Here is a 12,790-nt window from a genome sequence, read left to right as displayed (position 1 = left end):
GGAGGGAGCTGCAGCAATGCAGGAGACACAACATCCTGTCTGCCTTATCATGCCATGCTATTAGAATGAGGAAAAAGAGCTGCCAGAGAAAGAGAGAGATTGTGGGAAAGGGAATAAAAAGGTAGAGGAGCTATTAGGAATGGTGAGAAAAGAGCTGAGGGGGATGCTGGGGGAGAGGAAAAGAGCTGATAAATGTGATTGGCAGAATGATACAAGAATGCTATTGCTGGCTTAGATAAAGGAAGGGGGCCAGTGAAAGGGCAAAGCATTTCTGGGGACGATATTCAGCTGGTGGTGGTCAGCGATTTTTTAACCGCTGAGGCATTATTCCCGGATATTCACTGCCAGGCCATGTCTGGGCACCAACATTGAATATCCGTGTTATGCAGCTGGATATCTCTTATGCAGTTAAGTGCAGTACATATTTTCTAACGAAAAAGGTGCCGGTAATCAAATGCCAGGCCACCCTTCAGGGGGTGGGGTGATCACTAAGGGACCCACCCCACAATAGCCAGGCCCCCTGCAACCAGTCACAGAATCTATGACAAGGCAGAATTGGTGTGTAGGGCCTGAGCTCTTTCATTAAAACTTGGGGACCATGGGCCAATTTTAGCAGACAATGGAAAAGGTGCCGGTACTCAGTACCCCCTCAAAAAAAGTCCTGGTTAAGTGTGATATTCAATACTTAACTGCCTAAGCGACACCACATAAAGATGGGACTGACTTTTGTGCTGTTCGATTTGGCCGCTAAGCTTAGGCAGTTAAGTGCTGAATATTGGCACTTAAATGCATAAATGCCGACTCTGTCCCCAGACCACCCACAAAATAGTTGGCTCTCAGTTTAATGGTCTGTGGTAATATTCAGTGGCACTAACTGATTGAGTGCCTCTGAATATCAATGGATAGCCCCCAAACAAGCGATTTAACCAGCTAGGAGCCATTTCTGGCTGGTTAAGTTGCTTTGAATATTGATCCCTCTATTTCTGTGTAAATTTCAAACTGCACTAAGGGAGTCTTTTACTAAGCTACTTAAATAGGAGTAAACAAATATTTGCTGGAGGAGAGAATACTACAACGAGGACCAGGAGAGAAGCTAAATGAGGGATGAGAGAGAGAAGAGAAGGAACTGTGAGGGGGAGGATGGGAAAATAGGAGGGCTGGGTAGTGTGGTAAGGGGCGGGGAATACAGTTGGGGAATGATGAGGACAGTGGTATAAGTTCAAATGTTCAATCCACAAGCAAACTTTTGCTAAGAAACCATCATATCCATGGCAAACACCCCCTTTCCTCCAAAACTTAATGTTTAGTAGGAAGCACAAGCATGGTAAAGACTGCTCTCACCTTTAACAGTATAGACATACCAATTTCCCTCTCCCCATGGCAAAGAGAGGAGAATTTTAGCACATATATCCCCTGCTGCCAGAGATAAGCCTCACCATAAGAACTGTAAAATCAGGACTTCTCTGGCTGCCAGAAAAGTGGGAATTGGGTCATTGGACTGAAGAAACAAGTTAAAGGTTAGTACAGTGTTTGTTACACCTTCCACCGCCCCTACAGGGTTTCCCTGCCCTGCATGAAATGGTTAAGTGGTGTGTACACTACTGGATGAGAAAGAATAGGCACAGAGGAGGCTCTATATAGAGCACCAGAATTGTGGTGCTCTATATAGAGCTTTAAGCCAGTATCCTATAACAACCAAATAGCATACCAAAGCCAAATTGTTGATAGACTTCTTAAATATCTGCCTTAGGGGGGTACTTCTAAAGGTGAGGCACTAGTTAGGATTTTACTACACCTTAGTTTACTGCAGGAATTACTAACCTTCAGTATCTTAGTATCGCAGGTTTGTGACTGTTGTAGTGCATTTTCAGGCTTATTTTCGAAAGAGAAGGGCGCCCATCTTCTGACACAAATCGTGAGATGGGCGTCCTTCTCTCAGGGTCGCCCAAATCGGCATAATTGAAAGCCGATTTTGGGCATCCTCAACTGCTTTCCATCGTGGGGACCACCAAAGTTCACGGAGGCGTGTCGGAAGCATAGTGAAGGCAGGACTGGGGCGTGCTTAACACATGGGCACCCTCGGCCGATAATGGAAAAAAGAAGAGAGTTCCTGATGAGCATTTGGCTGACTTTACTTGGTCCATTTTTTCTTGCAACCAAGCCTCAAAAAGGTGCCCGAACTGACCAGATGACCACTGGAGGGAATCGTGGATGACCTCCCCTTACTCCTCCAGTGGTCACTAACCCCCTCCCACCCTAAAAAAAACTTTAAAAGTATTTTTTGCCAGCCTCAATGCAAGCCTCAAATGTCATACTCAGGTCCATTGCAGCAAAATGCAGGTCCCTGGAGCAGTTTTAGTGGGTGTAGTGCACTTCAGGCAGGCAGACCCAGGCCCATCCCCCCCGTTACACTTGTGGTGGTAAATATGAGCCCTCCAAAACCTACCAGAAACCCACTGCACCCACATGTAGGTGCCCCCCTTCACCCCTTAGGGCTATGATAGTGGTGTACAATTTGGGGGGGGGGGGTTGGGGGGCTCAGCACACAAGGTAAGGGAGCTATGCACCTGGGAGCAATTTGTAACATAAACATGTTTATGGTAATATAACACATTATTGCAGTTTAATATGCATTAAGGGACAATTAAGGGAGCTGAGCCTTCCTTTGCTTGCGAAGATTCTTGAGCATGTGGTCCTTCACCAACATCAGGCTTATTGTGATGAACAATCTCTTCTTGATTTGCAACAGCTTGGCTTTCATCCATTTCATGGTGTTGAGACTTTTCTGATTGTGTTGTTAGATACCTTATTTAAGGGCTTGGAACCACCTGGTGCAATATTTATTTTACTCTTTTTTGATGTCACCACAGCTTTTGATTCTGTTATTTGTTATATGTTGTTACATCAGTATCATTCTACGGGTTTGGGTGGGACTGGGTGAAACTGTTTACTACTGGATTTCTTGTTACTTGACTGATCTTCAATAGCAGGTTTGTATTGGAACTTTAGTGTCTTCATGGCACCTTGTTCAATGTAGGATACTTCAAGACCCAGCCCTTTCTGCATTAATTTAAAATTTTTATTTACAACGTTTGTCTGATTTTATTATTTATTTTATTTTTATTTTTGTTTCATTTGTACCCCACGCTTTCCCACTCATGGCAGGCTCAATGCGGCTTATATTGGGGCACTTTTTGGGGACTTGTTCGTGAAAAACAAGTGTCCAAAAAGGACCCAAATTCTCGCTTCTGGCGCTCTTTTTTTTCCATTATCGGCCGAGCGTGCCCATCTCTCCTCGGCTGATAAACACACCCCAGTCCCGCCTTCATCACGTCTCTGACACGCCCTGTCAACTTTGTCCGTTCCCGCGACAGATTGCAGTTGGAGACGCCCAAAATCGGCTTTCGATTATACCGATTTGGGCGCCCATGAGAGAAAGATGCCCACCTCCCGATTTGGGTCGAAATATGGGCATCATAAGGTTTGTAAATAAATAAAGTAAAGTATTCATGGTGGATATTCTAAAAACCCATGGGCCAATGCTCACAACTCTGTTGCTGTAAGGAACCAGGCTCGGAAATACTGCCAGAACAGTGCTGAAAGAAATTCTCAATGCTCAACAGTAATAGTATGCAAATTATATGCACACTGTTAGCATTGAGCACTGGGAAGTTAAGGGGGAGGAATGTATCTGGCACCTGCACACAAGAGCTGTATGGTAAGCAAAGCTCTTGCCCAGTCAAACTGGGGAGCAGGGAGTCCAATGCATGGCCAGGGGGAAGAGGCACAGGCACCTTCTGGGAGAATTATGATCTTCAGCACAAGAAAAGAGAACACTAAAAAATGTAAATGAACTTTCCCCAATTTTCTTTTTTTTATGAACTGACAGCAAAGTAAAGTGCCTGCGGTGAGGGGGGGGGGGGGTCAGGGAGAAGCAGTGAGCGGATCTACAAGTGATTCAACCTTCAGAAGCTGGCTGCTAGCAAAAGTTCTTTTAAGCCAGTGCTTCATGGTAAGCTCATTCTCCCAAAGCCCGATTCTGAGCAAGCCATTAGCCCCCAATTCCCTGAACACACAATGTCAGCTCTGAGGTAGTGTTAGATCATTTCCATCTTGGTTTGAGCATTGGAGGGAATTTCTAAGGACCTCAATTTGTACAGAATTGACTATAATTGCACTAATCTTTGTCGCGACCATTGCCTCCCAAATCTAGAGCCTTCTGAGCATTGTGCACTCATTGACGCAGGAACTAGTCCAGCACTAATCACCCTTAGTGCCAGCATTAGGTTTCGAGCATTGGCTCACGAGATTACAGGGGTCTCTCAGAACATGCATGGAAACCACCAGTCTGGTGTAAGTGTTCAGCTATTTAACTGTACATTTCAAACACTTTGCAAATCTAAGCAGCGATGAAACACTTTATGCCATATTGCACAACAAAAAGGGAATTGAGACAATGAAAAGTGTAAATTGCAGGCATTCTGTGATAGGATTCTTCAGCCATCATTTGTAGTTGTCACTTTCCTTAAATTTGTTATTCTAATGTGACAAGTGAACAGTGGGTGAGAGTAGGAAGGAGAATTAATGAATTACTGGCAGAACAGAGATTTTTGCAATGTTAGATAACATTAGCACATTACCATGCATGATTATCAGCGTCAACCTTTTGTTCTACCTAATGCGCAGATTTCTACTAGCACCTCTGGTCCAGGAAATATCTGAATTCTTTTTTAAATTGTGGTATTTTTAATTTGACTAATATAATAATATCCAGAAAAGCTGTGTTTGAACTTTTGTGACTGCCTGTGCCTTTGTCATACCAGGAAAAGGGAATAAGGGTGGTTTTGTGCTTCATATCAGTGGCCTGGATACGCCAGAATGATATAAAGCTTAGGTCACTATTTAGTAGAGCAGGCCTTCCAACTCAACCTCATATCAAAAGAAGAAACTATATTTGGGGGTTCATTTTCAAAGACTTAGTTGAGATCTGTACTGGTAAAATAGCTGAATCCACCAAAGTTGCTTTTCAGTCCCCCTAAAGTAAATACAATTTATGAATTTCTATCTGCAGTAAAAGAGTTGTTCTAAAATGAGAAAATGTGTCATCACTCAGGGGGAAAAGCTGTATGCATACATTCAAATTACAAACACATTTGCACATGATCAACATATTTAATGCCCTCATTTCAGATGACGCAGGGTGCATGTGCTTTTTATTTACCTAGTAGGGATGTGTTTTGGTTAGGGTTGCACATCGATTCAAATTTTTTTATCACACGATTAATCAAAACTACATTTTTAATCACATGCTTAATCATAGTCCCCCCCCCCCTTGCATTCCATGTACAATGCAAAACATAGACAACAGATGTAAATTCTCAAAACTTGGAATCTTGCTGTTATTTGGGATTCTGTCAAGTACTTGTGACTTGGATTGGCCACTGTTGGAAGCAGGATATTAGGCTAGATGAACCATTGGTCTGCCCCAGTACAGTTATTCTTATGTTCTTATGATATATTTAAATTACTAATCTGAAAATAAAATAATTTTTCTTCCTTTTGTTGTCTGGAAATTTTATTTTTCTAATCATTTCATTTTTCATTTACTACCATTTCTACACCGCCCTTATCTAGAGCGGTTTACAAATCAAACATATATAATAATAGATTATAAAACACATCTAATACAATGCAATCTCAGTTAAGACATGATATATAAACAGACCACCATATTGTGTCCATCAGTTGCCTGGATCACTGTCTATCTTTCATCTGTCATAGAGGCTAGTATGTAATATTTTTATTCACTTCTTTGGAGTAAGGAGGAGTCACCCCTGATTCCCTTCAGTGGTCATCCGGTCATTTAGGTTACCTTTTTGTTCCTTATTTGTTCTAAAATAGGTCTAGATCAAAACATTAAAGTTTAAGCCCTAGACATTTTTGTTTTGTTCCATTATGGCTATAAAACGTCCAAGTGTTGGAATGCCCTAAGTCCAACCTAATCCCGCCCCTGAAACACCCCCAATATGTCCCCTTGTGATTTGGATGCACTGCAGATGAATTGCAAAATAAAGGTCTGTAAAATAGGTTTCAAACATACCAATTTGGAAGTTTTGAGAAGAAAATTGTCCAAATTCTGTTTTATGTAACACCACAATTTCTCTCATATAATTGTAATGAGTTCTTTCATGAGACTATAGTTCTGTGAAGTGCATTCAAATTTTTAATTTTTAATTTTAGAAATTTTTTTAAGAAAAATGGGGCAAAGCTTCTGAAAGAAGTCCAACCACCAACCAAAAAGATTGTTAGTAAAAACGAGGGTTGAGGAAAATCAATGGGCTGTTTTATCTTCACTGGCACCAAAAAAAAAAACACTTATTTCTATAGGTATAAATGTAAAAATGCTAGCTTCACAGAACTGACTTAAGATGGATCCCCAAAAGAAATTAAAAATTACTTTGCTTAATTTTCAAATGTAATGAACAACGTGCAAGTGGATGGATGGTTGAGAAAGAAAAAGAGAAAGGGCTGATGCTGGATGGCATGAGAAGAGAGGGACAGATTTTTGAAATGGGAGATGGAAGAAAAAAAGAAGGGAGATGGTGGACATGAACAGAGGGTAGGAGAAGGGAAGAGAGGGGAAATGCACATGGATGGTAGGGACAGAAGGGAAAAAAAGAATGGAGGAGATGCTGCCCATTCATGGAGGGGAAAAGAAGTGAGAAGGGAGGAGATGCTGCCCATTCATGGAGGGAAAAGAAGTGAGAAGGGAGGAGATGCTGCCCATTCATGGAGGGAAAAGAAGTGAGAAGGGAGGAGATGCTGCCCATTCATGGAGGGAAAAGGAAAAGTAGAAACAAAATAGATTTGAGTAGGAGGCAGAGCAATGGAAGAAAATTGATCATGAAAGATTGATATAGGGCACAGAGTGAAGAAGAAAGGAGGTGCGAGAATAAATAACAAATGGTCAGGAATAAACTCTGGAAGCAGAGTTCAGAGCACAGAGTAAGAGAAGCAGAACCAGAGACACAGAACAAGTTGCTGATGATGGTTCATGATTGTGTTCATCATGATTCACCCCAGTATTTATCAGACTGTTTTCATCTATATTGCCTGAAGTGGGAGCTTCCATTGGACAATACTTGCTTGTTAACAGTTCCAGATTTTTTATTGTTTCATTTAGAGGATACAAGCGAGCACATTTTTTTTTTCGTTGCTGGATGGACAGAGTGGAATAAATTACTGGGAATTCTCAGAACACAGAAGAATTCAGGGTTATTCAAGAAATCGCTCAAGCAGCATCTGTTCATGCAGGTTAGGTTCTATTAGAGCAGCAAGCAGGTACCTGGAGTAGTATAGTTGCCAGTGCAGTACACTGTAGAGAGGGGGACCTAGGCCCATATTCCATTCTACCTGTTACACTTTTGATGGAAAATGTGAGCCCTCCATAACCCTACTGTGTCCACATATAGGTGGCCTCTTCACCCATAAGAGAAGGGGAAATTGGAATTGATATACTGCCTTTTGGAGGTTTTTGCAACTACATTCAAAGCGGTTTACATATATTCAGGTACTTATTTTTGTACCAGGGGCAATGGAGGGTTAAGTGACTTGCCCAGAGTCACAAGGAGCTGCAGAGGGACTTGAACTCAGTTCTGCAGGATCAAAGCCCATTGCAGTAACCACTAGGCTACTCCTCCACTCCACTGCAATAAGGGCTATTGTAGTGGTGTACAGTTGGGGTGATGGGATTTGGATGGATTTTGGAGGGCTCAGCAGATAAGATAAGGGGGTAATGGTGAGATGAGTATCTGGGAGCTTTTATATGAAGTCCACAGCAGTGCCCCCTAAGGTGCCCCATTTCTCTCCTGGGATGTCTGTGTGGCCAGTGTACTAAGATTGCTGGCTCCTCCTACATACCAATGGCTTGATTTTGTGCATTTTGCACTTGGACTTTTTTTATTTTTAATGGATCGAAAAGACACATAGCACAAAATCATCTACCATGTGGCCATTTTCGAAAAAAAAAGACAGATGTTTTGCTGTTTTAAAAATGACTATCAGCGGCATAATCGAAAGAGAAGGACGCCCATCTTCCGACACAAATCGGGAGATGGGCATCCTTCTCTCAGGGTCGCCAAAATCAACATAATCGAAAGCCGATTTTGGGCATCCTCAACTGCTTTCCATCACGGGGATGACCAAAGTTCACGGTGGGGGGTGGCGGGTGGCGGCAGTGTACTGAAGGAGGGACGGGGGCGTGGTTAAGAGATGGGCGTCCTCGGCCGATAATGGAAAAAAGAAGGGCGTCCCTCACGAGCATTTGGATGACTTTACTTGGTCCAATTTTTTCCACAACCAAGCCTCGAAAAGGTGCCCGAACTGACCAGATGACCACCGGAGGGAATCGGGGATGACCTCCCCTTACTCCCCCAGTGGTCACCAACCCCCTCCCACCCGAAAAAAAAATTTTAAAAACATTTTTTACAGCCTCTATGCCAGCCTCAAATGTCATACCCAGCTTCATCACAGCAGTATGCAGGTCCCTGAAGCAGTGTTTAGAGGGTGCAGTGCACTTCATGGAAGGCAGACCCAGGCCCATCCCCCCATCTGTTACACTTGTGGTGGTAAATGGGAGACCTCCAAAACCCACCTGAAACCCACTGTACCCACATGTAGGTGCCCCCTTCACCCCTTAGGGCTATGGTAGTGGTGTACAGTTGTGGGGAGTGGGTTTGGGGGGGAGGTTGGGGAACTCAGCACCCAAGGTAAGGGAGTTATGTATCTGTGAGCTATTTTTTTTTAATTTTTAGAAGTGCCCCCTAGGGTGCCCGGTTGGTGTCCTGGCATGTGAGGGGGGCCAGTGCACTACAAATGTTGGCTCCTCCCACAACCAAATGCCTTGGATTTGACCGGGTTTGAGATCGCCAGCATTATTTTCCATTATGGCCGAAAACCGATGCTGGCCATCTCAAACTCGGCGATCTCTGACATTTGGCCGGGCCCAACCGTATTAGTGAAGAAAAAGATGTCTGGTCATCTTTTTCAAAAATACGGTTGGCTCCGCCCACTTACGGCACCGGCCCCTGAGATGGTCGCCCATAGAGATGGCCAGCACCATTCGATTATGCCCCTCTATGTTTCCTTAATCCATCTCAGAGAAGACAAGCTAATTTAAGAATATATGCAAAGAATCAATGTCAAAATAAGATCACATTACATAAAGCAACAAAACCCAACTGCATGACCTGAGAAATTTGCTCCTTAAAACGTAGAGCAGAATCTAAAATAATTCCTAAGTATCTAAATGAATTACAAAGCAACTGTACCTACCATACATGTACCTCATTCTACCACAATATCACTTTGTATTCATTCATACTATGTATTTGTTCCGACCGGAATCGGCTAACGCCGTTAACGGTCATATGTAAGCCACATTGAGCCCGCAAAAAGGTGGGAAAATGTGGGATACAAATGTAACAAATAATAATAATAATAATACTCTTCTTTGAAAAAAAATCTGGAATCTTGAATGGATAAGCTAAATGTCCTGTTAACCAACAGATTTTTGTTTTCTCAATATTTAAAATCAAATTCTTTGTTTTATGCCAATCAAATATAACTGATAAACAGTCGCTCAAAGGAGTTAAGTCCACATTATCTGGCGAAGAAAAAACAACCAGCAACATGCAAATATTAGAAGTTGGTGTAGCACTGTTTTAATAGAAGGAAAAGCATTATCATGCTTTTATAATATTTTTGCGGGTGACCAAAAATATGTAGCTTTTTTGAACCTTTATCAAATATTGGGAAGTGACATTTCAGATATTATGCCTGAACTAGATTGGTCCTATTTTTAGAATTTGGTTAATAGGCCTTTATTAGCTGCAGGCATAAGCCAATCTCTTTATTTTTTGGTTCACATGGCAATATGGATCCCCCTGGAGTCGAGTCATTTATGGTAGCTGAAAATCCTAAAGGGAACAGTCACCTTTATCTCATATGCTCTCCCTGCAAGAGTGATAAGAAATCCACCAAAAGACGGAGAACTCAAGACGCCCCATGGTAAAAGTAACAGTACAACAATAAAAAAGTGGGAGAGCAACCAAGGATACCAAAGACTGGAAGATGTATGTTGGTAAAAATGTTTATTGAAGTACGAAGACGCGACACAACGTTGTGTTTTGGCCGTTAGGCCTGCATCAGGAGTCTTTTCCGCAGAATGCTACTGGAAAATGATGCTAAAGAAAAATCTTCAGAGTTGCAAAGTAGTTTTTAAAAAGACTGTTGTTCGAGTGAACGTGTTGGTCTGATTAGACTTGTGCACACGCTGCAAAGTGCTTCGTACTTCAATAACATTTTTTACCAACATACATCTTGCAGTCTTTGGTATCCTTGGTCGCTCTCCCACTTTTTTTTGTTGACTTCCTGCAAGAGTTTCTTTACTGGTTTAAAGCCACATCTCTTGTGGATTGTCATAGTGAAAAGATCTGCAAATATTTCTATAGGATGATCTTTCCAAATACAGTGCACTCCATTTAAGTGCACGTCAGATAAGCGCATGCTCTGTTTAACTGCATGCTGTACTTCAGTCCCATTTTTGGTGCCATCAATTTCTATGGGGACAAACTTCGGTTTAGCGCACCACTGATAGGTGCAAGATTCACTTAAATGCAAGGTTTAAGACCGCTCCTCTGCAGGAAAGACTCCGCATAAGCACACACACGGAATATGGAAGCCGACTGGCACGTGACAAAGGGGCGATAAATTTGAAATCTCATCGGTTAATTGACACAGGCAGAATAAGCGAAAGAAAGTTGTTAGAGTGTACACTGGAGTCGTCGTCGTCATAACGCAACTGTAAGATTTTAACACTGGCTGAACGAATAGAAGTTCTTAAAAAATTAGAAAACAAACAAAGTCAAGCATCTATTGCTAAAGAATATGGGGTCAATCTCAGTCAAATTTCACATATCTTGAAGCAGAAATATCAGCTTCTGGAAGACTGGCAAAACAATACAAATCCACACAGGAAACGAAAATGGGCGGGAAAAGCTGAGGATGTAGAAGATGCTCTTCTTTGGTGGTTTTCTCAAGTCAGGAGCAGACAGTTTCCTGTCAGTGGTCCACTGCTTATGGAGAAAGCTACTCAGCTAGCTGAAAGTCTTGGACTAACTGAATTCAAAGCCACTGTTGGATAGTTGGAAAGATGGAAGGAGAGGAACAACATAAAATTCAAGAAGCAGCATGGTGAAAAACAAGATGCTGATGACTTTGATGCTGAAAATTGGGTTGTTTCAGTTCTTCCTACCATCTTGAACGAGTTTGCACCTCGTGACATTTTCAATGCTGACGAAAACGGTCTCTAATGACGAGCGATTCCCTATAGAACACTTGCATTCAAACAAGCCGAAACTACAGGAAGTAAAACGTTGAAGGACCGACTGGTGATCCTCCTTTGCTGCAATTTGGATGGGAGTGAGAAGTTGGAACCACTCGTCATTGGAAAGAGCAAACAGCCCCATTGCTTCAAGAATGTTAAGCAACTTCCTGTGTCATACGAGGCTAACGCAAATTCATGGATGACTGGGGAAATTTGGAAGCAGTGGCTAAAGAAGTTAGACACTAGAATGCGGGCACAAAAGCATCAGATTTTGTTGCTTTGTGATAATTGTGCTGCACACAGTGATGATGTCAGGCTGTCTAACGTCAAGGTGGTCTTCCTGCCACCAAACACTACCTCTCTGATCCAACCTATGGATCAGGGCATAATAGCCAATTTCAAACAACATTATCGGGCTCTTGTGCTACATCGTCTGATGAGTGTTATGGATGACCAGACTGGCAAGGATAAACGTGCTGTTGAACTGGCTCATAATCAATCACTGTTGGATTCTCTACATATGCAGAAAGAAGCCTGGAATCATGTTACACAAGCAAGCATTGTGAACTACTACAAGCGGGCAAGCTTTGATAAGGATGTGGAGAGGGACGAAACAGATGCAGCTGTTGCAAACGCGTCAGATGAACAGGCTATTGACATCCCAGCCGGTGTTACTGAAGAAGAGTTTCATCACTACGTAGCTGTTGATTATGATCTACAAACAGCGATGACAGCACTGATGTCGAGATATGCACCTACACGCAGGCAACGGCTGATGATGAAACAGATGATGAAATGAGCAGCGAAGCACATGTTGACAAAATTCAACAAACTCCTGTCACTTTTGCAAGAGCGCTGGAGAGTCTCAACACTGTGCGGGCCTATCTGGAGGCCTACTGGATGTCAGTGCTATGACAGTTTTTACTGTCTGGCAGACATAGTCTATGGAACTCACAGACACAATAGTGTACAGAGGACTATGACTGATTACTTCAAGTAAGCCTAACATCAGTTAACGGAGGCTGTATACTGTACGTATAATAAACAGTACTGTACATATGTTTATCAGATGTCAAGCTTCTTTGGGTCACAGTGGTTAAGTGCACGCTCCAGTTAACTGCATGTATTTCTTTGGTCCCAGACCCTTGCACTTAAGCGGATTGCACTGTAATACCTCTGCTAGATCTCATTGTCACCATCACTCTTTCTTTAATGGAGTAGTCATGAAGGCATGCCACAATGTGCGGTTTGTTGTCATGAAGCGGGCCAAGGGCTCAATGTGATCTATCTCTTTTATCTCCATGTCTGCCATTCCTGGTGAAGCAGAAGCCAATGCATAAGAACAAATGTGTTGCACTGTTGACACCACATTCTCATATGTCTTAGATTCCAGTATTTCTCGAA

At 42.5% G+C, this 12,790-nt stretch overlaps 1 protein-coding gene across 1 annotated transcript in view; it reads left to right on the top strand.

Annotated features, from left to right (window-relative positions):
• ADCYAP1R1 (ADCYAP receptor type I) overlaps window positions 1-12,790 on the top strand; it is a 273,281-nt gene that overhangs the window by 89,752 nt on the left and 170,739 nt on the right. The window contains exon 3 of the mRNA XM_030189904.1: window positions 4,560-4,568. Coding sequence (XP_030045764.1) covers window positions 4,560-4,568 — 9 coding nt within the window. The remainder of the gene's footprint in view (window positions 1-4,559; window positions 4,569-12,790) is intronic.

Source organism: Microcaecilia unicolor, chromosome 1 (genome assembly GCF_901765095.1).
Source record: "Microcaecilia unicolor chromosome 1, aMicUni1.1, whole genome shotgun sequence".
Lineage (NCBI taxonomy): Eukaryota > Metazoa > Chordata > Amphibia > Gymnophiona > Siphonopidae > Microcaecilia > Microcaecilia unicolor.
The sequence above is the reverse complement of the archived record's forward strand: the minus strand, read 5'-3'. Positions and strand labels throughout refer to the sequence as shown.